At 42.4% G+C, this 26,421-nt stretch overlaps 1 protein-coding gene across 2 annotated transcripts in view; it reads right to left on the reverse strand.

The window, feature by feature from the left end:
• The window catches only part of NPR3 (natriuretic peptide receptor 3), a 48,209-nt gene that overhangs the window by 14,785 nt on the left and 7,003 nt on the right, over positions 1-26,421 (reverse strand). For both annotated transcript variants that reach the window (XM_064439455.1, XM_064439454.1), the window contains exons 3-5: positions 22,418-22,584; positions 4,244-4,379; positions 632-726 (exon numbers count right to left, since the gene is read on the reverse strand). In XM_064439455.1, the coding sequence (XP_064295525.1) occupies positions 632-726; positions 4,244-4,379; positions 22,418-22,584 (398 nt within the window). The remainder of the gene's footprint in view (positions 1-631; positions 727-4,243; positions 4,380-22,417; positions 22,585-26,421) is intronic.

Consider the following 26,421-nt stretch of genomic DNA (forward strand, 5'->3'; position numbering starts at 1 on the left):
TCTCACAGACTGTTTTTCAGAGTCTGGATGCTTCCAGAATCTAGATGCTGTGTCCAGTGGAATAACCCACATGGTGTGCATGGAGCCATCTGATTAAAACATCTCTTCACCATTGAAAACAAGATGCTCAGGTCTTACTGCCTGATAAACAAGGTGAGGCAAGGTCTACAATCCTGCCTGTGGCTGACCACTGGGTAAGATTAAAATACGTGTATCGACTGTGTTTATATATCAGGGTAGACTCACATCCTTGTTACTGTAAGATTAATCTTTCTTCTTACCAGTCAATAAAAGACCTTACTCATTTTAAACGATAATTCATCATGCAAAATTTATCAGTGCTTAGCTAGCATATGACATTTCATCCTTTAGATTTTGAAGACTCTAGTGTCATCTGAAGACATGTACTGTCAAAGAAAAGAAGATAAGGAAGTTAAAAAAAATTTAGATAACTACTTCAAGATAATTCTTTTACAGAACAGATTTGGGCCCCAGATTGACAGGATTAGGCGATACCCTTTTAACGTGTATATTAAATAAGCAGGTTCCCACCAAGAAAACAGATGATACGATGTTACATTAGATTAGCTTATGAATCCGTGGCCAGACACAATGGTGGTTTTTTCCTTACCTCCTGTGTGCCTGCCTCTGGGTCCGTCATTCCAATCACAGAGAAATCCCCATATCTGTCTCCATTGGCATCAATGGACACCTGCCCTGCAATGCCTAAAGAATGGCATGTGAGGAATTAGAAAATTAATTAGTTAAAATACTGAGCCTTTCCAACAAAAACAAGAAAACACTGGACAGGTTTTTACAGTCCGATATGACAGGAAATCTCATCAGTCTTCCAGCATTTTTGTTGGCATTCCAAAAGAAATTGTAATTTCATCTCGGTGTCTGCATTCCTGAATTCTTAACATTTCTCCTTTTTAAATATTAAATGTGTGAGACTCTTTGGGGAATACATGAGAAAAATCTAATCCAGAAAGCCAGCATGCAAGAATAAAACACAGATATATTTAATATTAATTATTTACAGAGAGCCTAACCCTGAAATACCTAACGATGCCTCAGTAAGGAGAGTACAGCTCATGTGCTGCAGAGGATGCAGGGGCACAGCCCTGCACCCGGCAGGCTGACAGGGTTGGTGCACCCATACAGCCAGTTCAGTGTTGTTTCCATCCGATGGGATACTGGAGGGGGTGTGGACAAGAGGCACCATGTGCATAACCTATGCATTAAGCACATAGGATTAACTGTGTAATATGGTGCTGTTTGTTTTATGTTTTTAGACCCCCAGTTCACTTCCTTCCTTTACAAGTTCTAGGAAACTTTCAGAAACTGGGAACAATAGACTCACAGGATAGCTCAAGTTTGAGGGGACTCCAGGAGATCTCTAGTCCAACCCTCTGCTTAGAGCAGGGTCAGCCAGGAGGTCAGAACAGAAGGATGCCCAGGGCTTTCTTTGGTCTTGAAAACCTCCAGGGATGGAACAGCACAACCTCCATGGGGCAACTTGTTCCCACTGTCATGGTGAAAAGACACTTCCTTATATTCAGTCTGAACCTCTTCTTTCAATGTATGCTCTTGTCTACAAAGAGCATGGTTCCAACTTCTTGCAGTGTAAGTCAAATAGGTTCTTGAAGTCTAACCTAACTATGATGAACACACTGCAAGACTTTGGTAACATGTTTTATCACCTCAGGTATTTTCAAATGTGGTTCTCCACTGCTTGACAACCAGTGTAGCCACTTACACCAGTGCAAGTCAAACAGACATCATTTTAGATCCATGTTACACAAACTACGTGACTAAACCAGGCAGAGCAGTAGCGAATCGGGTTCTCAGTGACTGTAAATCAGAAGAGAGAGGTCAGATATTTAGTCAGAGTGTAAATTCCCCTCAACATACCTAATGAGAGTAAATGCAACAGATTAATACACCTATATTTATCTTGTCTCTGTTCCTGTTCAGTGATGTCAGGAATGTTTAAACTTACTGCAATTTTTCAAAATTAACAGTCGTCAGAAGATTTACTGTCAAGCATCTACGTTTCAGTGTAACAATACTAATTTTTAACTTTCCATCTGAATCAAAACAAAGGGTTTGAAATGTCAATGTTTCCTGCAATGCTCTTCCTTAAGAAACATATTTAGGAAATTTTGAAAGAGTGTTAATGAAGAATGGTGCTTGGATTAGCGAAGGATTTTATCCAGACTCTCTTCATAATATTATGTTAGATACTTACATACAGAAAATTTTGCTACATTTTCAGAGGAAATCCCAATGAATAGAAAATATGCTCTACAAAATGTTCCCTGCAGTAGTATCAGGCTGTCTCTAACAACCCAAGCAATGAGAAATCTTTTGATCACCTCAGCCTTATGCTTTCCTAAGCACATGATGTTGCCTGTGCAGTTGTGACTGGCAGACTGTGAACACTGCAGGAAACAGCATCCACATCCCAGTGGAGTTCTGATAGGTCACCTATTCAGACCAGGCTGTAAAATTAAGCACCCAGGCAATTAGAAATCTAGATGTCAGCAGTTGATGTCATTAATGAACCTGGAGTTCTCACCATCAAGGCCTGCAAAAGTTTAAGTGAATTATAAAGCTTCAGTCCTGCAGTAGAGCCTGGTGGGTGTATGCATGGACCGTAATCTGCGATGCTGCATCCACTTCAGAGACAGTCTTACAGGCGGAACAAAGGGACACGATTTTCCTAAAAGGACTGGCTTGCAAGACATCAAGTGAAAGGTCTCTTTCAAAATCAGTTTTATCCTTGTTAATTATGTCGAGAAAAGTGCTGCCACAGGGACGAGATGGCATATGACTTACGTGGTATTTTGACCTCTTCAGCTGCACCCTTACAGCTAAGCTTGACAGCTACATTTTCAGAATATCTGTGACAGGTCAGCCAGCAACAACAAACTGGTTTTCACAAGTGGGGAAAGAGAACATTTTTTCCTCCTGGCTGGTTTTACAAGAAAGGTGTAAGAATCAACCATGTAACCTGCAGTAACTATGCAAGACTTGCTTGGGCACACCAGCTGGCGGCTTCCTGGAGCAGAGAAGCAGGAGTAGAGAAAACACAGACAGCCCATGCTGGGGCATCTGTTCCTACACAGGATAAACAAACAGTGAACCAGATCCTTAGACTCCAGATTCCTCTGTTAAAACTGTGTGTTTTGGGAAGCCATGGATGTGAAGGGCAGTAGTGGGACATCAAGCACAGTCTCCAGCTGGTGCAGGGCTCCTTATAGGATGACTGCAACCAGCATAATTTAAAGCAATCTGTGTGTTGCCTTAAACTGCCTTGGGGATCCTTTTGCCTTGTGTTCAGGCCACAATTTGAGAACAGAAAAGAGGTCTGGAGCCACTGTCCTTGCCTTTCTCTGCTATGTCCAGTGTGTTCTTAGAGCAGAGAACCTGGCCACTGAGGTTTTTCTTACACATTCAGATTAATCATTCGCTTCTTATCTAGGGGAAATATTTCCTTCTCCTAGGCATTTCCACAGGAAATCTTGCCAATCCCACACCAAAAGATTGGAGTATTTTAAGAGATGGATGGGAATGTTCTAAGAGATGACAGATGAATCCAATAGTCCTTGGTTTCTTTATTATGATCCCTACCTGGCAAAAGCACTCGCATCAGTTTGCATTTGCAGGGTGACAAACAAGTGCCAGTTGCACTGTGAAAATTGCAGCCTACAGGATTAGGCACAGAAAGACACAGTGCTGTTCAGCTGCTACCTCTGAGATAACATGCACAGCTCCTGAAAGGACGCTGGGGGAAATCCTTCCAAAGGAGCCCTGTCTAGAAACAAAAAAAAAGCCCCTGGCACCTGCTTGCTTCTACCCATTCCCAGGCTTTTAAGATAAAAAATTCAGATGGAAAAAATGAGACAATCTCAGAGCTAACAGATACACCAGTAAAGCGAGCAGCTGTAATCTTTTCAAAACCAAAGAAGGAGCCTGAGAAAAGTATTGGTGTTGCTTTACAATATCAGTGAGGGTCATTAAATTGTTAGGAGTTTTTTGAGCTGAATAAGACCTCAAGGTTCAGTGCAAAACGAAGTCAGACTGGTGAGGCAGTGAGACAGCCTTAAAGATGTAAATGGTTTCATATGGCCATTTTCCTCTCATTTGACAGTGGTATAGGCTTGGGTCCTTGCTCTGCGCACAACAAAGACCTGTATTTTTTTGACTCTGAAAGCTGGAATTCCATATTAACTCTTACCTTCATATGTTCTGTTCCGTGTTTGCTGAACAATTTTTTCCCCATCTTTCTTACTGAAACCAAACTTCAGGACTTCCTGTAAAGCTAGAGCATAAAGAAGAATAGCATCATGGAATCCTTCCACAAACATGTTCACCTAAAAAAAAAAAAAAACAAAAAAAGAAAACAAAAGCAATGGCAATTGACACATGAAAAACTTTTCTTCCCTATGGAACTGATTAACTAGAGGGGATTTCTAAACTAACGAAAATGACTAATTTGGGGTTTATTTTCTCAACTGCTGGAACACAAAGGAATGTGTCTCAAAAAAATCCCAGGGGGAAAATGGCAACTTTTGACCCATTTCTAGAAACAGTTAACCATTATCTGCTATTCTGAACATTCAAATCACACTTTAATGTTGTGTCTGAATACCTCTGCAGATAGGGGAGAAATTTGCAGATCACAGTTCCCATGCCCAGATGCACAAATTCTGCAGCTGACCACGTGAGATTCTGTAAGGTGCTGAGCACCCTCATCCCACAGCACAGAGTACGTCCTCCTCCCCCTGCACAGAGGACTTAGCACCTCTCAGGACTGGGAAGTATGTTGTGCCATGATTTTTTTTGGAGAGTGCAACTGGCGGATTTGCTTGTTTAATGATTACCACTTCCATTTCTGGCCCTTGTTCAGCTGAGCATCTCTCCACTAGCAAATGAGCAATGGAGGAAACTACTTACCCTCTACAGTAATGCGTTCCCTAGAACTGCCAGCAGAACAGTCTCCTGTCCTTTACCTTTTTTTCAGTAAGTGACATGAAATTAATGAAATGTTGCTTTCTAATCCTAATATTAAAGAAGACTGCTGCCAACCAGTTCTGCCTCCCATGAGTCTACGCAGGCAACCTACAGCTTTTGGTCTACCTCACTGTGAGTAACAGCAACAGTTAAAAGCAGAGGGCTGCAGAAATATTACAGTTTGTTCACAGGAGCCTGGTGTGCTTCAGTGATGAAGCAATATTTTAGGAGCTCAGCTCAGATGGAGACACATCAGCAGAAGCAGACACACATGGCTTGAGTAGCACAGGTATTCCTCTTCTGTAAGCAGCAACTCACATCTCAGCAGTGGAATGCACCCTGGCTTGATGCACGATAATTCCTGACATCCTAGCAAAGGCATAATCAACAATTATACCACATTACAGGGTCTCTTACTGCCATTTCCAGTGAACAACCCACATCTACAAATATTCTCCTGGACAGAAACAACATTTGGCTTATCTTCCACTTCAGTTTATCTAAACAATTTAAAATGTTGGTAAATAAAGTGCTACTCTAGCTCTCACAGTTTCAGCTGGACACTAAAAATGTTAAAAGATAAAAACATGTAGCCAGTTAAGTAAGTAACTGCTCCATAGATAACAAGTATTACATAGTTGATTGGCTAAAGCTGAACTAACCAAGCCCCTGGTAATGTAATTACATGCAAGATGTTTCTTCATTCTTAAACCAGTTGCCAACAGTAAGGAGAACTTCAGAATTATTTACTGATAATATGAAAGTTTACATTGCTCTGTCATTTAAAATTGGACTTTTACATAACTCCAACTTATGTCTCATCAAGAAAATGCACCACCAGTTTAGGTGAAGAGTCCACAGTGCTACAGAAGGAGCAGAACAGCTCAGCTCAGTCTGGCAGCCAAAGACTAAAAAGCAGCTGCAGTTATTCTGACCTAAGGAGAAAGCATGAAAGAAGAGGTGGAAGTCAGGCTTTTGGTGGAATAATAAGAGCTGATGGACAGAGTGCACAGTAGGACAGGCTTTACCAGTGTGGGGGGTTAATTCTTCAGAACTGGAAAAAAAACCCCAAACCAAGAAACCACAAAGCTTGACAACTGCTTTATGTGCCAGCATTAGAGCCCAAGTGGCCTGTGGATTTCTTGATGTGACACTCATTCTCTCAGGAGACAAATGAGTCTCTCTAGTTGCTTTACCTCCCTGCTGGCTGATTTACAGCTTGTGGCTGGCATCCGTTTCAAGGAAAGCTATTTGTCACTTCCTCTGTCCATGGCAAAGACCTCTCAGTGTAACACAGCAACCTTCAAAATCCATTCTGTCAGCTAATTTGCTCAATATGAAATCTACCAAGGCCACCAGCCTGAAAACTCTCCTGTAGACACTGCAGCTTGCCAGATAAACCCTGTCAAAACTCACTTGGCAGTTTGGGAGATTACTGCCACATCCCCCTGCCTTGCCTGCTGGCCAAGAGCCCTGACATTACATACAAAAAAATCACATCAGAAAATCATCAGAAGATCATCTGTGCCACCTCTCAGTTCCTCATGCATAAACCCCAGCATTTCATCTTACATTGTCAAGGAAGGTGAAACTGCTGGTAATTTATGCCATTTGAAATCTTATTCTAAAACAGCAATATTGACTGTTTGCAGGTGAGACTGCACCTACACTCCCCAGCCACACCATATGTAGGGCACATTGGCTACTTTTCACATTATTCCAGGAACATGTTAAAGCACCAGTTCTTGAACGGGGATACAGGTTGCCATGAAGGCCACAAAGGTTTCCTGCATATCACCTTGCTCAGTCGTTTAGAAGTTGCCACGATCCTACACAAAGAATGCACTGCACGATGTGTAGGACTGCTCTAACCTAGAAAGGAGAAAACATCGGAGATGGGAGGAATACTACAATGCAAAGCAACGGCTGCAGATAATTTTGGAGGGATTGCTCTTTCCTTTTTCTATTTTTCACCTGTCCAGAGCTTACTCAGGCTCATTTTGCAGCCTTGTTGCCTATGATTGTCTACAACACATCCCCTGAGTAAAGAACAAGTGCAAAATTTGTTCCACCTGAATCCACTCCTGACTTACTAGAATAGTCTCCCAAGCCGTATAGTCCCAGGACTTCCATTCTGGACAACACTAACGCTGTTGATGTACCTCATGTACCCCATGGATATGAAGAAAGCTTTTGGTCTACATTCCATCCTATCAGAAATGATAAAACAGTCACCTATCAGAAATTATGAACACAGACTGACACCAAATTTTCATCAACAATTTTTACACTTTTTGGCCTGTGTTTATTTGAATTCTGGAATACTGACTGTAAAATAAATAACACTTACAAAAAACCCTCATCCTTCCTTTGCTGCAGGAAAAGGTTTAAAAAGAGCTGAAAGTGTATGTTCCATAAATGTGTCAATTAGGGACCAAATGTGAAGATGTCTTCACAGGTTACTTGAAGGTCTCCATGGTAATTAATAATGTGTGGTTCAACGTTAGACGTCCCTCAGGACAAAACTAAACAGATTATAAAAGCTATTAAAAATCCACTAATCTTGTAAGTCACTGACAGTTCTTTTAGTTGAGCTCTAATAAGAAGCAGAATTTTTTTATTACAGTACTTTCCATTTTTATTTTTGCTGATTTTTTTAATTACAGGTGCGAGCTGAGCTGCAAATGCTCTGATCATAATTTCCATGTCAGATCTACTAACACATTGCTGTTGCTGACCTGTACTGCACAGCAGAGCCACCCCTCAGTGTGCGTCATCAGCAATGTGAGTGGCAGCACAGAAGCTGCCAGGTTTGCTGAATATCTCAGGAGGCTGTAATACAAATATGTGGAAACCTTCCTACTAAGACATCTTCCATCTTACTTTCACATCCCATTCAAGGTACCATATAACTAAAAAGCAGGTATGCTAGCTGCATAGGTGAATGAGCATACATTTGTGCATTTTATTTTCCTACCTTTCTACTCTAATTAACCATCTTCCACCAGAAAAAAAAAGTCTCCATGGAAATCACGACTAGATTTTACACAGTTCAAACTTATAGTTCCCCAAGCAGCTATAGTGTGACCACACTATTCATATATACCAAGGTGTTAACAGCATACACAGCAATACAAAATACTACTGACGTGGAAGACAGCCAAGCTACAGCTATGCAGGACCCATAATTTTCCATATCCTGCCCACTGACTATTAAGTAAGCTTATTCTCTTCCATCTGGAACTGCCCAGCTCTGAATCACAGCAATTACAGCAATTAATACCACTTCAGTGCCCAGTGAGGAGGATCACTGTTACTTTTTCTCTACTGCAAAAGCAAACAGCTAGCATTCCCCAAACTGGGTATCTGCATCTACTTCCCAGTACACCCACAGTGACCTTCAAGTTGACACAGTACAGTCCCAGACAAAATCAGGGAGGATCCTGTGGGAATTGCATAGGGCATACTCAGACTTTCTGCAAAAATCTTACCAGTCTACATACTTGGTATGATGCTCAGGTGAGCTAACACCCACTGAAAGTCCACTAATATTTGACCCGCTTTTGACCATGCTTTTCCACAAGCATGAAACTTCAAGCTATCAAGTATAGAAGTTTGATGCTACAATCACATGAAATTCATCTCCTCAGGATTATGAACACTGTAAATGAACCCTCATGAATTTTAGCAATACTGTGTTATACTATAGAATTATAGCATGACACAGTAAAAATTTGACAACAAAGTTCAGATATAATAACTATATTTCAAGTATATATAAGCTATGAAGTACTTCAAGCCAATCTCATGCCAAGTTGGTTCATCTCTTTCATGACTATGGACTTCTGCAGCACGGCAACAATTCTTACAGTTTAGGTAGATGGTTTCCTACTATTGCATTCTGTTTCAATGTATGTCAATAAAATAGACTTTTCCGAAGCAATCGTAATTTAACTCTCCATTCTCTTTTTTAATCCTTCTTCACCAAGCCAGTTATAATTACAGTCCTTCCTTTGTGAGCTGTTCCAAGAAACCCTGATGTAGCTAACTTTTTTACATGCCTTTCTGGACATGTATCCTTAGTTCTCTTCTGTTGATTGACTCACTAACCAGCAATACACTCTTAATTTTGGAGCAGGGGCTTTTCTCTTCGATACCATTTTTGATGCCACACACTCCCATTCAAGACATCGCCACTGCTGTTGCTGTTTTCACAAGTACTCCTTTCTGTTTCTGGGATGCCCGGGGCCCTCAGCGATTCCTTGATGAGTTGCTACGTTCTTGGTCTGAGCTGCACAAACCCAGAATAAGGTGCTCATGATCCCCTTACAGTAGATGGTAGGCAAATACATATAATTCAGTTTTAAGATTATTTTTTTTTTTAAAGATGAACTATGATTGTTACAAACTGATTTTCTGGTAAAATTTTCAGTTTGCATAAGCTCAATATGTTGATGGAACTGAGATGTAGGCTGAGAATCACTACTGTAATTTCTACCAATTCTGGATGGAAGTGAGATGTGGATTGACAACTTGAAGCAGAGGGAAGAATATCCTTACATCTGAGCATTACCTGCAAATACACAAAGTGCAGTTCAAACCAGGAATCCAGTTTCAGGTTTGCAGTAACTTCTTAGTCCTATTGCCCCTAACACTACTGCATATCATCCTGCATGTTACTGTCATAACATGATTGCACAGCTCTCATTAACTCACCATCCAGCTCCTCAGGTGATTTCTTAATGCCACTATGCAACAGAAACTCACAGGGTTCCTAAATCTCACCTATGGGTAACAGCTCCTCCCATGCATCTGGACTGGGATTTCAAGGACTCCAAAGTAAAACAAAGGCAAAGCCACAGGATTCGCCCATAGCCAGCTGTCATAAACAGCATGTCTTGGGGTGCCTACAGATACGTGACTGGACCTGTTCCCACAGAGATCACATCACTGTGAAACCAGCCCAGCAACTGGAAAGGAAGATAAAGCTGTAAAACAGTTAATCAAAGCTGTATGTTTAGATGCCTAGTACTAAAAATATAGCTGGTTTGCCTGGGCAGCCAGACTGCTTCCCTAACAAAGTAGGACCTTACTGGTTCAAAGAAACAGGAGGGGAAGGAGAAAAAGAATAGAAACACATGTCTTGTCCAGAGAAGGCCACTTCCTCAATATTTAATTCACAACTGAAAAAGAACATACGGCATTACGCCAAATTCTGGGCAAGGCAGCTGTAGCCAAGGACAGCTCTCACTGTATTCACTGATACCAACTCTATAAATACATAAATACGTAAGCTGGCACCTGCTCAAGAACACGTGAGGCCAGAGCTCGGGACTTTGTTTTCCAAATGACAGATAACTGTCCCAACTCTCATTTGTTATTTGGGGCTGGAAATCGCATCTCTCCTTAGAAAAAGAGGATGAGCATTCCCCAGTGTAAGGAAATGCCATTTAATAATAAAGCCTTATGCACTTTTAAGAGGGATTTATTCGAACACTGTTGCATCAAACTAATCTTTCACAGGGAGGCTGTGTGTATGTGGAAATCCATACAAGACTTTTCTTACAGCAGAGCATGTGAATTTCTTATGTGAATCTGCAACCTGAAGCTTATGCACTGCTTTAAAATTATAGCTTAAAAATTCAGCACTGCAGTCAAACAAGGCATCGCTTCCCTTTAACTTTAAGGAGGCTTTTTCCAATAAGACTGCCTACTTGTCTCCAGCTCCTTCCTGGTATTTATTGGTACGGCAGTCATGCTGACCACAGAGGAGATGGAGACGTGTGTCTCCGCCTAAGCACTCTACACACCAGGTGACGTGGCTCCAGCGTGAGGACTTAGCAACTGAAGTACAAGTTGAAAGAGAAGGTGTAGGTAGAAAAACCAGGGTGATGATTACGCCTGGGGAGCAAGCAGCGGTCACAGACCATCAGCTGCCCACCTCCAACATGAAAGAGCCTGCAAGTGCCATTTGAGAGAAAAGATGTATAGAAAGATCCCTGGTTTTACTGCACTTTCTGTTTGATTTGGACACAAATATGCTCTGCTGCAGCTAAACCGTTTTCCTTCAGGTGAGGTGGTGCCCGTGCCTGCCTGCATTGTTCAGCCATGCATCTGACCAGTTGGTACACAAGCTGATGTGCCTACCCCAAGCATGCCAAACTACTGCTACCGTTGCTCCACCTGGACAAGAGGATGCTTGGTCCAACGGGACTGAAATAACCACCAGTGACAAACTCCCACCCACTTTAAAGCCAGATGTGGACCAGAAGCCAGCCCCTTGTTCCACAGAAAGGTCTGCTAAAATAACACAAATTAACTCAAAGAAAATAAAAAGACATTAACAACCTATGTCTGGGATTTACTTAAAAAAAGCTGCCAATTTCAGGGAGTTAAGGGATTTTGTCAGTGAAGGTTATTTTCTTCCTAGGGAAAGAAAACTAACCACAAACCCAGCTCCTCTGCTCTTGTATCTCCTCATTCTTCATGCTCCCTTTCTTGTTTTTCTTAATACCCCATTCTTGAAAAACTGGTGGATTGACTCACTGTCATCCAGCTGGGGCAGGCGCAAGTTGCTCTTTTGTCTCAACAGTGAATTGAAGCAGAAACCTATTCAGTCCCAGGCTGCGGGGGAGCTGTGCTATGGAACGCCAGCTAAAACATGACAGTGCACAGCGAGAAGCAAGATGCAAGGGCACAGAGGAAACCTTCCACCCCACTGCCTGTGAGAGCAGCTCGTTCTTTGTCTGTTTATTCCTTGCAACCCTCTCCTACAATTACCTAGAAAACAGCTTTAAATCCCTAGTGCCTGCTGCCAACAGGCCAGGCAGAAAACTTTCAAGATACAGCCAAAACTTGCTCCTTCCATTATACACAGCCACAGGAGTTGCCACCTCAGCAGATTTAGAGCCTTACCCACAGTCAGCTCATGTCAAGGGGCACTTACTGTTGCTGATTTGCATGAACTCTGGACCAAACCCATGGCCTGACATCACCGGGTCTCAGACGTCCCCCTTGACCTCCAACAGCCAAATCAGGAGGGAGATGAGCTGAAAACTGCCCTGCTCCAAGAATGAGGAGCACCTCTGGGACCAAATTTTCCCCCTGCAGACCTTTGTGGGATTTATTTCTGGCTCTATCCAATGCACTCACTGATTCCTTCTGCAAGTTGATACCAGCCATTTTACCCCTCTGTGGTTTTGGTTCCTGTATTACCTTTTACTATTGGTCTCAAAGGAGTACAATTGATGTAGCTAAGGAGCAGCACTGTTTTGTATCAGAAATTAACTACCTACAGAATAATCATTTAGGGTAATTTTTCCTTTATGTACACTTTACACACAAACACTATTCACCTGTGTAACTTAGCTCTAAAGGGGCCAAGGCCACCTATCAAGGAAAAGGACAGAATCAGAGAATGGAATAACATGCTCCTGCAGTTAAGGTGAAATCCACCTCCCATGTTCATAATGCATCTCTAACTCCAGATAAACAACCAATGCAAAGGTTCTCTAGCACACAGCATTACATCATCATTGCTTGAATACTGAAGGGATCTTAACTGTAAAAGGTATAGCTGTCATTTAAAAATCAACCATTCTACTTCTCTAGGATTTCCTGCTGTCTAACAAACTACGTAGTTATTCATGTGATGAGTTACAAAACTGCATTCAGAAATCATACTTTCAGTCACAGTGGTGAAACATGAGAGATATTAAAGAAGTTGTTCTTTTCAGCTGAACACACACAGAAATTAAAACATGCTTGTTTTAAACAGATTCTTCTAAGGACGCCATTGGTAGCCTTATGATAACCTGTTATACAGTTGTAATGAATGCTTACATTTCAAGTTAGCATTATGCAACCATTGGGACATTTTAATTGCAGATAAACACCTAGTAACCAAAAAAAACCCCCAGTCCTTTCATTAGATACTGAGTTTTAAATGTCAGTGAGCAAGTTTGTTTTTCAAGCAGGAATATATTTCAGTTTTCAGGATGACAGAGTCACTCATCTGAAAAAATCAGTTCCACTTGCTAAAATAAGCTAACTGGTTTAAATAAATGCAGAGCTAGGACAAACAGGAAGGACATTTTTTGCTAAATATTTATCCTTGTACAATGTGCAATTGTTTTGGGTTCTGGATTTCTAACATTATCACCAAACCACAAGAATCACGGAAATATTCTATTTTCTATACTAAAACCAGTCAAGATCATGTCAGTTCTCATGCAAAATCCAGAGGAAAATCACCAAATCACTGTTGTGGAAACTCACATGTTCAAACTGAATTTACCTGTATTATGCTAGCTTGTGAATAAATACTATGAGGGTGGGCCGGTGAAATCTCGGATGGGATAAAAAGCAACACAGTGTTGTCACGAGCATCTGCTCAGAAACTGTGAAAGGGTCATCGTAATTCTGCTTTGCAGCAGGTTAGCAAAGGATACCCAGCAGAGCATTTGCTTTAAATACAGTCTTAAGGGCTGGATAAAAACAGATGATTTAGGCACCGCCAGAAGTGGTGCTTAGCTCAAAAGTATGCCTGGAGCTGGGATTAGTCACCTAAGCTCCTTATTCAGTACCAGGCAAAAATTAGGCACACAAAACTGGGATTCATAAGCACTAGCACAACATCTCACCCTTGCCAGCAGAGGAGGTGGAGAATGAGGGATGGATGTGACCCCATTCCTCTCACACAGGCAGGTAACAAATTCCCTGCTGCATGGATGCACAGTCAAATCTTTACAAAAACCCCACAGGGGGTCAGTCCCTTCAAATCCCATCTCTTTCATGTAAAAGCCCCGGAGCTACGACTGCTGTGCTAGCATAAGAGAAATTCAGGACCAAATCCCTGCTTTCAGGGAATCTGAACTCCGCCCTTCTGCCCTGTCTGCAGAGTATCCTGGGGTGTATGTGCCTCAGAGCTGAAAACAAGGCCTGCCAACACCTTGTGGTACCTCTGGGCTGGGAATAAATCATTTGCCAGAGGAGCCCACCTGAGGCTGAGGTTGCCATGACAAATTATCCTTTTATTAAATACCAGGGTAAATGAGCATATGAACTTGTAAACCTTAATGGCATGGAACTAATGCAAACCCTCAGGCTGCTATTAATTGTGCTTCCATTATGAATAATTTAATGATTAATGACTTGGTTTTGTTGCTTTCTTTCAGATCCCGGATATCTGACGAAAGGTAACCATCCCTTTGCTGGCATACCTGTGAGGATCCCACTAGCATGCGAAAGGAGAGGTACAGCAGCTATCTCAAAAGATATTTATGCTTATCTGTCATCAGGCAGTAATGTTCCACCTATGCACCTGGAACAGGTCCTCTCACCCTCCAACAGCAGCACTATATTTAACGCCTCAAAATTTTAGGATTTACAGACCCTCCAAAAGGCTAAAACCTCACTCTTTTAGTTTCTTGCTTCCTTATTGACTGATTCCTGAGATCCTGCTTGATTTTGCTTTCTATGGTATTTTGTAGTCTCCAGCCTGGTGGGCTAACTGGCTGCATTGTACAAACGTGTGTCCCATCAAATGTAAATGTCCTCCTGCCTACTGAATGTCGCCTTGTTCCTGGCTGCCGAGCGAAGGGCGCCCAGAGCTCCTCGCCTACCCTCCTCCCATTGTCCTGCGCCCCTTTCTCATGCCCCTCTTATTCATTTGCTCTGGGACATAGACAGTCCTTGTCTTTTTAATCTACCCTGATATATTAGTTCTTATTGGAATGGACTAAACCTTTTGATTTTCATCTCAGGCTTCTCTTCCTAATGAAAAAAATACCTACTAAAGAGAGAAGGAAAGCTGAGAGTATCCTCCTGTGGGTTCCTATGGCTCTTTGCATGCACAAGAACACGGCTGGCTTTATTCACACAGCCCATCCTCACAGGCTGACTACATTAACTCCTCTGCATTAGAGGAACTGCTAAATATCTACCAAAAAAAAGAAATCAGAGCTGGCAGAGCAGGAGGCTGATCTTCTCTCACCACCCAGCAGAGCACATCCAAGCCCTGCTGCCTGCCTTTGCTCTGCCAACGCTCATACACCTGGGTGACCTGAGTTACACATGGGGTGGCATGCCCTCCTGTTAAGATTTGTCTCTCCGGAGAGTAAGTCTTTCTCACAGCTACATTTGTGTTGCTCAACCTCCCAGCACTCAGCCATAAGAAATGAATGTGCCAAGGCAGCAAGAGATCACAGACTTGAGGCGCTACTGATTGCCACCTATACTGTCCTTTCAGGAAGACTTATCACCTGGATGTCATTCAGGATCACTTTCACCATATCCATAGCTCATATAAGTACAGGAAAGCTTCCCTGAACCACCTCAGTGCAGGATCTGCATCTGCAGAGGCAACATCTCTTCTGCCCTGGAGCTCTCAAACAAGATATATGCATTTCTGGCCTTGAAGAACTGTCCTTCCTTTATGACCCTAAAGAAAAAAAAATGCATCTCCCTCCACCCAACCCCTGCCGCCCTCCTGATCAAACTCTCCAATTAAACTGTTTGGCTCACCCAGATTTCAAACACTGAACTCTTACCCCAGTCTACGTTACTGGAGAGTGAGGCTACCAACACAAGGTGAACCTCTTGCAGCACTGAGGCTGTAGCAGCCCGTCAGCCCTCAGACAAGGACACTGCTCCCATGAGAAAACAGCTTCCAGCTCCCTGCCCAGGAACCTGTTGCTAGCTGCAACGGCATCCTGACATGGGACAGGTTCACCCAAACCTCCCTCTTCATGCCTTGTTGAGTTAAAGATTTTTTTTCAGGTAAAAAGGAAACTTTCAACTGAGTGTTATTTTCACAAGCTACTCAGGGAATGTGGCTTGTAGAAGGTATTACCTGCTAGAAGGTCAGTTAGCAAAGGTCTTTCATTTGTAAAGTGTCATGTTGTGCAAAATAAGATACTTAGTCTTTCCTTGACTTCATTCAAGGATCTCAGAGCCAGACCACTTAAAACCAGTATCAAAAATCCTATGAATTTACATAAAGACAAGACCTCAATGGGACAAATTAGCTTTTGGAGCATTAGCAATGCAAATAGCAGGGAGAGGCATTAAAAACAACAACAGGTTAGGAACTTTGCTGGAAGACATATTCTTCACGCTTTATTAGTGGAAAAGAAGGTGTATTTCTAGCAAGTACTTCAAAGGTAGAGTGCCTTGCCCGTAAATGTCTGAGGGTCTGATTAGTAAAGTGTAATGTGAATAACTGTGAAAGTCAAGTAAAAACATGGGGCTATGGAAAATATACAACATATATATGAAGATCAACTCTAAACTCTTACATTCCCAAAGAGTTCAGATGTTACTATTTTCAGATACACCTACAGTTTTATACTATCTCCTTCATGGTTTAAGACAGCTTCAAAAATATGCTTAGACAGGCTAGAAAAACTAAACAGAAATTCACTGGAAGAGAGAAGAATAATTTCTTTCTTTCACTGTCTTTTTTGACATCTGTTAATGGCACATAACATACTATTACGCTGTAGTGTTGCTTAAGACCCCAACGTGGAAGACACTAGTCTTTCACATCACTGAGAAAGCATTAACTTGAGCAAAAAAGTGTCTGCTGTATTCACCAAATTTAGCAGTCTAGAGTTCAACACTGCTCTTACAGAAATTGAAGAAACTCTCATTAATTCCAAGGGGTGAAGGGCTGGTCACGAAAATCCTAAATATGTTTTACTAATAGAATTCATCTTCTTAATAAGCTGGCATGTGAACCCGTTTTTTCCGGCTGCTGAAAGCAGCTTGTGGTTTGCTTTTGTTCTTTTGAACACAATTAGCAAAGCACTCCAGCAGCTGAATAGACCTATTCATTTGAACAAATTATTCCCTGGCAGGGTATTTTTTAAAAAAAATCTCCCCTAAACTCTCTCCCTGGTGTAGTCAGAATAGACACAAAAGCCTGCCTGTCATTAATCTTGCCTGCCTGTCATTAATCTTGCCTGCCTGTGCCTGAAAAAAGAGAAGTGGGATGTACACTGCTGAATGTATTCCATTTTCAGTGTCTGTCTCAGTGACATGACTGAATTGCTTGCTTCTCCCAACCCTTATCTTAGCTGAGGTACTATCCTAATTAAAAGGCTGACGTAAGGAAAACACACGGGGAAGAGTCTGGCACAGATGTTATGGATGAGATGATAAACTTTATGAGCACAGCTACCTCCCACGTAGTTTTTGTAGTTAACTGTTGGAGCTCAAACAGTTGCTCCTATGCGGACCATTTCTCATTTCAGAGGCCTGAAAACGTTAAGTAAAACAGACCTGCCCTTTCCGATAGGTACTAGCATTTCGCTGATCTAATTAATCTGGGTAGCTCATTCTTTCACTGAGATAACTTTACAGGCAAATTTGGATCCGGTTCCCTCCTCCTGCTGCTCATTTTCAGTGTGAGAAGGTCTGTGGATAGGATAAAACCCACGCACCCACCTCGTGAACAATGCTGTCATGTAGTTAACACAGCAGAAATATCTGTTTAATTAGTTACATTTTCGGCTTTTAAATGAAAGAAAAAACAAGCCATGGGTGGTCTGTAACCTCAGAAGAGCAAATATCCCAGGCTGTAAAATCATCCCAGCTCAGAATACTGGGTTGGACATAAAAACAGCATTTATTGAATCCTAGGCCTGAGTCAGGAACAGAAGGTACATTAAGAGCTTCCAAACTGCAGCCTACCACCAATTCATTAAGTGTTCGGCATTATTTAATAAAAATGGCTTATGCATATACTTCAACTGAAACACTATTTATTCATAAACGTTTTAACTAGAGTATCTGTTGGGAGTTATTCACACACCAATTCAGAGACAGTTTCAAATTCTTCCTTCAAGTAAATGCATGCAATTCCCATTGCTGTCTGCCTCACCTGAGCTATAGGTCTGCAAGCAGAGCTTGTCCTGTATTTTGAAATTAAAACAAGGAGCTCAATTGGTTTATAGAGACCAGGAAACATTGCTTTTAATGTCTTGGTAGTGCATTAACATTAGGAAATAAGAAAACTGCTATAATTTGTGTAATAGCATTAAAGCGATTCCAGTGTCCCTATGCCTGAACTCCAAATGTCAATGGATTTTTGAAAAAATTCCTCTTTTTTGGCTATTTTATCAGAGAAGTCAGTCTCCAGGTAGGCACAAAATAAAAAAGTCAGGCTTTCTACAGAACTACAGGACACTTGAAAAAAAAATCATGACACTGTTGAGTGCTGAAACTAGGGCTGAGCAGATCTGATGGTTCAACCTGCCATTCTTTGGGTTACATTAACATGACAGTAACTGCTTTCAGACTCTGAAAGTGGTGACCAAGCAAACTACTAATATTTGCTAACAGGCTGCACTGACTCTCAGGCAGCTGTTGAAAGGGAGGTTGCAATAGGACATCGCAGGCAGGGAACATCATTTTTAGCCCCATCCTGTGCAATTACTACCTACCCAAATACTGCCGAGATGCTTTCTCAGAACCTCTCTGCCACTCTTATTTTCAACGCTGTTTAGTTAAAAGGTGCTTAAGGAAGCTTTTTCCTTCACAAGAGAAATTCCTGGAGGAGTCAGAGCAATTGTCTTTTCCACACTTTCCTGCTCACTCACACAGCACAGGCGCTTCTACTTTCCCTTGCCACAGCACAGCACCCATGCAGAAACAACAGCAATTTCTGATCTGGGAAAGACCCAGAAATACCCACAACAAATTTTTCTCTTTTCTGTGTGATTTCACAGCTGGACATGAAGGTGGCCTACAACACCCTCTGACCTGTTAGTCCTCCAAGAGCCATATGTGTTCTCCAGTCCGGCAATTGGACAGCTGCTGCTTTAGGACTTTGCCCTTTCTGTCCCCTTTATATTTCCTCCTGTCATCTGCTTATTTGTAAGATATTATTTTTTGGTAGATTATAATGCCTTTAGGAATAGTGCTGGAAAGAGGCAAGGACAAAATGGCAGCACCAACAACTTTTGTTTGAGTTAGGGTCACTGTGAGATAATTTAGACCACAGACCCAGGGCCCCATTTTCCCATGACACTGGAAAAATCCACACAGAGTAGAAGAAACACTGAATGCTCCAAATCCAAACCTCCCTGAGTTCATCCTCTTGGGACACGGCTTGCAGAAAAGCATGAGGATTATATTTCAACACCCATGGATAGAACTGGAGGAGGACTGTACCACCAACTATCCTTCCCCAGAGTTTTTGTTTTTAGGAGCAAAATCCAGCAGAGAAAATCCACCTCTGTCACTTCTCACCCAGGCAGCATGATGGATCTCTCCCTCCCAGGCTTCCCTTGGAGGACACAAACTTGCTTAGCAGACACCCAGGCCAACTTTTCCACTTTCATTCCCATGCTGCCAAAAGAAGCACTGTTCATGAGGTGCCCACTACCCCACATATCTCTCAGAGAGGAAAGAACTGGCCCTTGGTTTGGCTTTTTATATTTTCCCATTAGTTTTTGAAACGCATATTCTTCTTAAGCCTGAAAGCTGCCCCAAAATGTTTCTCCTTTGAACATGTCAGCAGGACAATCAGTTAAGGGAATATGAAGCATCTCTTCCCACTGTCCAAAGTGGGGAAATGTAAAATTTATCATTAACCGTGAAAAGCAAACCAGATGGTTAAAATTCACGCACTGTTAATGAAGTAACACAGCTAATGTTTTTCGCTATGCTCAACCCAAGGCTACCCCCCTTAAAGAAGTTTTATTTTCCACCAGGTTAGGAGGCTGTGAGAAATCGGGTAGGGGAGGCTCTGCTGAGGTCTCTACAAGTTAAGCATCTATGTAATACCAGGATTCTCTGCATCTGAAACCAAACCTCCTTCTCCCATAGTCAAGATCTGTAGCTCCTGCGCAGGGAGCCCTAGATCCCTATGGCCTCCACCATGAGCTTCCCGTGAGCCAAGGACTGATGTTTCAGATGGCAGGAAGCTGTGGTAGGTTTAGATAGATCATGAGTCCTCCCTCTGTCCCGACAAAGAGATTGGGAAGGGTGCAGAAAGGCAGCTGGGAAAGGAAGAACAGAAGAGTAGCAGGAGAGGCAGTAGCAGCAGCAGGAGGCCCATGCCATTGCTTGGCCCTAGTAAAGGGTGACATTTTTGGGTGAGGGAGTGCTTGGAACAAGATGAAAAGCTCTGGATCACAGTTGGGAATGGGATATAGGGAGAGGCAGCCCTCAGAGCCAGGCAGAAGGTGGTCAAGCATGAGGCAATAGGGAGCCAGGCACCCACACAGCTGCCCTGGGACAGCCAGACACACTGCCAGCACGGACATCTGATTGCACAAGCAACCCTGGAGTGAGGAAAGAGAGGAGACGACTTCTGGCAGCAGGTACCCAGCTGTGCAAGGAGTTTCCCCAACAAACACATTAGCCTGCAAAATGTCCCCCTTGCTGGCATGGGAGGATTTTCTCTCTCATGGATCCAATTCTGCTTGACCATATCAGGGACAGTGTTTGCAGTGGGTCTCCATCCTAAAGAACAGCAAAGCATTCCCTTGCCCGCCTCCAAACTACCCACAGACAGCACCCTGAGCTCTCAGCAGTTTAACACTTTTCTCATCTGGGGAAACATCACACTACCTGCACAAGAAAAGCCCAAAACTGGGGATGACTGGATCTTTGAATATTCAAAATCTCATTTCTCAGCAACCATCATGCTAAGTGACATCTGCAAAAGGGCGCAAAGAGGGAAAAGGGGGGAACAGCACAAATTACAGTCCCATGCCTTGTTCAAAACTCATTTTGCAGGTTCTTCAGAGAGCAACACCTTGAACTCGGCAGTTTGGGTTTCTCTACTAACCTGAGGCAAAAAAACACCAACAAAAGATTATTTCTGCCTGCCTAGAGTTTGAAAGTTTCATGGGAAAAATACAAGCCACTGATACACTGCAACATCACATTTTAAATAAAATATTTAAATAAAATACATGCAAGTTGTAAGAAGTTCAGCTTTTCTGAAGACAGCTGAGGTTATTGAATAAATGGCAGGAAAGGTCATTTATTAACACAGCCTTCAAGTTCATGTACTTGTGCTTTGAACTAAAGATAATGCCTCCACCTGGGGGACACACAATGCTTAAAGCAAAGAGCTGAGGTAGGTGCCTAGGTGGGAGCTGGCAAATGAGGAGTTTGAGCTGCTTTCTTGAGTTTTGGGCACAAATAACCCCAAACCTTCCTGTAGGAGTTAAAACCAGTGCTCTGGATACACCAGCTCTTTTCCTTTCACCCAAGATAACAAACAGCTTTCAAGCAAATTTACCCTTCCGGCAGCACCTTAATTTCACAGAGTACACTTCACAGCAATATTTTAATTTGCTTGAAAAATATACACTGCCTTAGTCTACAAAGGCAAAATTTCTTGTCTTTATGGGTTCACTATTCCTCTATTTGTAGGCATGTATGATAGCGAGAGAAGTTTTGTCTCATGCTCTTAACTGCAAGAGATTTATGTTTTTCTTGACAAATCACTTTTCCAGTGGAATTTTTTGTTACGGCTCTTATTTCCTACAGCTAAAGACTGACCAAACTCTCTTCAAGCCTCTTCTCTTTCTAAACGTATTTGAGAAGTTTACTTCCCATCAAGGGGAAGGCTGACTGTCCGGGAAGTACTTTTATCAGCAAGCAGAAATCCCTACAGGTATCTGCTGTACATTCTTCTTTCACTGAACACTTCTCTGTGAAAATCCCTAACAAACTAGCCTTGTGGTAGCTCAAAGCAATTTTCAGAGGCATTTTCCTCCTGCATTTTGAGAGATTAAAAAAAAGTACATACTTTCCCAGATCCACCTCTGGCGGACAGTGGCATTCTCCTAGGTTTAAAACAACTTGCAAGGACTACAGTGATATTTTAGACAGTTTAAAATAAACAGCAGCAACAACCTAAATATGCTTATTTGGGGAATAAGACCACTTTTCTCATTTGCATCAAGAAAAACTTCATCAGATGCAGTACAGAGAGTATAACTTTCTGAGACCTGATTCTACCAAAAAAAAAAAGTACTGGGAGAGAACAAAGATGAAGAATATAATTCTTTGCCTGTGAAAAAAAAAAAAAAAAGACAAGTGATTGGTGGTAGAGGGAGTGAGCCCTGGCAATCTGCTTTTCCCTAACCCTCCTGCTGATGAACAAGGCAACATGCACAGGACAACTGGTCATGTATGGTGGTGCACAGACCTAGACTACCTAGACCAAGTCTATTCTTGCTGCTATTTGCATTATCCACAGAGAGGAGAGGAGGGAGAGGGGAAGAGAGGGAGAGGAGATTATATAGGTAACAGTGGGCTTTTACAACTGCTCCAAGGTGATCGTGTCCTGAGAAGGGCTCACTGCTACTTTTGCTTTAATTAGGGGTGTATTTTTGAAGATGGCAATACCTAAAGCCTGTCATCAAGTACTTACATAGTCATCCTCATGCAGACCTTGCTTCTGAACAGAACTTTTCACCTCCAGAGAAAACTTCTCAAACTCAGGCTTCACAGTCCTCAGCAGAGTGACGGTTTGGAGGTATGAGTATGCCTTCTTGGCTTCAAGGTCATATTTGTCTCCTCTTCTCCAAGAGCCATTTCCTAAGGGGAAAACAAGCATATTTCCAACTTCACCCAGAAGTCCCCACACCTTGGGGAGACAGCAGAGTACAAGGGAGAACTGAACCTGCTCCAAGACATGCAGGAAACGGGGCAGGGAGGAATGGCTGGTGGGAAGTAAATGTGCAAACAGGAAGACAACTTTACTCCCATGCTGTGCTGGCTTATTTTTAAAGTGTGGGTTGAAGCCTAAGCATGAGAAGACATCTCAGAGCAAAAAACATGTGCCAGGTCTCAAACACAGAGATATTTAAGTTAGAATAAATGAGGGAGGATCTGACCACAAAGTTTTTGTTACACATCACCCCACCAGTGACATTCTTGGACAGTCAGAAAGGCATCAGTAAAGTCAATACTATGATCATCATCCCAAATGCGAGGCAGGTGGTGCTGCTACTTCTTCCACAGCTCTCCTACTGCAGCCAAGGAAAAAGCCACATGTGCAGTGACCAGCCCTGCTCTTAGTGGAAGAGAAACACTTTAAAATAGGATCCTGCACCTATACTGTATTTACATGTGTTTTCTGTCATAGCAGGGGAACGATTTAACTCAGACCACCAGTAAAGTAACCTGATTTTTAAAAAGCAGGATAATTGACTGGTTGTTAATTAGCAGAGGAGTCCTCCTGCCTAACACCCTAAGACGCTGATCCAAAGCTTCATGAGATCAGTGGACAGGTTCGCATTGCCCTGGACCAGTTTTCGTGCTGTTCTATGTAAACAATAAATAGAAGAGGCCTAGAGGGAACAGTGGTAGCCTTTGACTGGGTCAAGGACCATGGTGCCATTTGCACCAAGAGAAGAAAGCTGTTTGGAGTGGAGTTGCTAACAGAGATGGAGTCCAGACAGCAAACCCATGATGCTCCTTGCATGGCACTACCAGCTGCATTGCATGCCTGCAAGAGCAAATTCATGGGCAAACCACCCCAGTCCCGCCAAAGCACAGGAATACAGAGCCTGCATTTTTAGCTCCCAGCATCCCAGCACTGCTGCTGGCACTTTCTTTTTTTTTTTTTGACAATAAATGTAATTGGAGAGTTGCTCTCCTTCCTGAGATTACTGGGGAAGGAATGAAGGACCTGCATTTTTCCAGAGGACAAGTTTCCTCATGCTGCCTTTGGCAGCTCCCGTCACTCCCAGCACAAGGCAGGAGCCACAGGACCACCTGAACCCTTTTACATCTCTTTCACACCTCAGGAAAGTCTTATTTACCATATCTCAGCACCAGCTAGGACTGCAGTCTTTATAAACATCATGAACCTTGATAATTCTTGATTTTTTTTCTTTTTTTTTTTTTTGAGAAATTACTTATTAGTAATTAGTAATTACTTGTTAGTAACTACCCTATTCATTAGGCCTGATGGAAATTCTGGAGAGCAATTAACATCCCACCATCTGATTTTGCCCTCACAGGTAGCACTCCTCCTTTAACGTGTGCACTCTGTCCTTGCTGCTGCTTTTCAGAAGAAAGAAATGCACATCTGGCAACTGTAAGCCAGCACATCTTGCTTGCTTCCCTACGAGAGGATACAAGTCCTGCCAGAGTCTCAAAGCTGAAAAGCCTTTGCCCCAGCTGGGTACCTGTATTTCAGAGGTGAAGTATTCAAGAAGTATGGCAGAAACAACAGCATGCAGGGCGTTGCTATAGCTTTGCATTTACAAATGGAGATGGCTAAAAAGATTAAGATTATATTAAAAAAAGCCTGGTAGTGCTGGTAGAATGTGAATAAGCTTCTGTCCTGGACACTGTGCATATTTATTTTTAAAAATCCTGACACTAGGAGCAGGGAAGGTACACTTGCATAACAGCGTTCCTAGAATAATTTACATATTTAAATTCCTTCAAGGATTATTTTGTGGGAGGTCGTCTTGCCACAGTACTTATGTGCAATTATTGCAGCCTTGGCGTTTAATATGCCTGCTCTTCTGAAAAATGAAAAATATTCAGAACAGAGGGGAACAACGAACTGCAATGTGGTCATCTGAACTTAAAGGCAAAGTGCCAATTTGCCAATCACACCCATTTTACAAGATACAAAATCTAGCAACTCCAGGCGCTGGGAACAAGGAACTTTGGGGGAATTTCTCTACATTTCTCTTTTATGCTGGCTTTCCACATGTGATGACCATCTGCACAAAAGTCAACTTCAGATGCACAGTCATTTCACTCTTCATGGGAAACACATCCACAGAGAAACAGAAAAATTGGTTTAAAAGAATTATTGCTTTGAAATATTCAGGAAATGCCATATTCGAACTACACTATGTTAGAAGACAGAGTTTTCATTAATCCCTTGGAAAAGCTACAAGAAGATTGGACTGCCTGTGATGCAAAGGAGGATGGTGCTGAGACTCCCACACAACCACGGGGCATCACGGTGCCACGTGGAGGTCCCACGCCAGGATGGCACAGCAGTGCCCTACACACAGCTGAACAAAGTGCCATCTACTGGGGGCTGCATTACTGGGAACACCCACCCCACACAGCTGGGATGCCAGGATCCCTCCTGGGGTAGGGCCCTGAGCCTGGGCATTGCAACACTGCCTCCTGCAGCCACCACTATCTCCTAGCAAATACCATCCTGGAAAACAAAAGCATTACAAAATGCAGCCGCCCAGCTCCTGCAGGTGCTGCTCTTACATGAGCATCCCCTGCTCAAGGAGTACGTTGGGTACCACCTGTATGAGCCAGCTTCAGCGCTTCCCAGGTAGTCACGCTGTGCTCATTTCAGCCAAGCCAAGGAAACCATCACTTGTAGGGGATGATTCATCTAAGCCATTTCGGACACCTAAGGATGAGGTCAATCACTGTCCAGGGGTGCCTCCTTCTCTCCCGTGACTCCACAGGGAGCCTAGCTCACATGCAGACTTGTACCCATGGCCAGATGAATCACTTCTGACCCATTTCTACTCAGTGAGATGAAATGCAGCAGTAGTGCATGGTTAAAGAGCAACCGCTGGCAGCCAGAGGGGTTATTTGATCAATGGTTTCTATTAAGGTCAACGCTGTGAAGCTCCCATGGCCTTCCAAAGGTCTGAAACTTCAGGGTGTTGTGACATGGGTAGACTTTCAGCTTTTTACCCTGGTCCTGACTAAGGCTGCAATGCCAAATGGTTTTGCTTATGCCACAAGGGATGAAGTCGCTCCAAATCTAACTCAACATAAAGTAAACCTTGATTCAAACCATCAGCTTTGATCTTGTTCTTCAACTTTATCTTTTAGTCAGTTAAGACATTTCCTTATTACCTGGAACAACTTGGCACTTTTTTAGCTAACCTTGAAGATATATGTAATGGTATCTGTACTCCTGTACGTACCTCTGTCTCCAAATTTAAATGGCTACATATGTTCATTATAGAGCTTTTCAACAAATAGCATTATTTATTGTAAAAATAATCTCAGAGGTGGCAGATGGATAACAGAAAGTTTACACAAAAGAATTTAACTTAAAATTAACTGATTTATGAAACAAAATATATCATCCTTTTTGTGAATACAATCATTCCTGTTCATCAGCTTTTTAAATCTTGAAAAAAAAAAATCAAACAAATTTTCCTTCTTTCTCAACTCCCACTTGGTTTTCAATTTGAAATTAATTTGTTATTGTAGTGGATTAGTTAAGGCAGCCTGCAGGGGGGAATTTATTTTCTTCACACCTGCAAAAGAGGCTGCTCCTTTTAAAAGCCACGTTGACACTTCAACAAAACCTAGTTCCCAGGCCAGAACTTGCCTCACCTTCAGTCATACAACACTGTTTAAAATGCAACAAACAGTGCTCCAGTATTACCTTGAATTTAACTGAGACAGCTGTAGCAGCTG

The sequence above is a fragment of the Phalacrocorax carbo genome, chromosome Z, assembly GCF_963921805.1.
Source record: "Phalacrocorax carbo chromosome Z, bPhaCar2.1, whole genome shotgun sequence".
Classification (NCBI taxonomy): domain Eukaryota; kingdom Metazoa; phylum Chordata; class Aves; order Suliformes; family Phalacrocoracidae; genus Phalacrocorax; species Phalacrocorax carbo.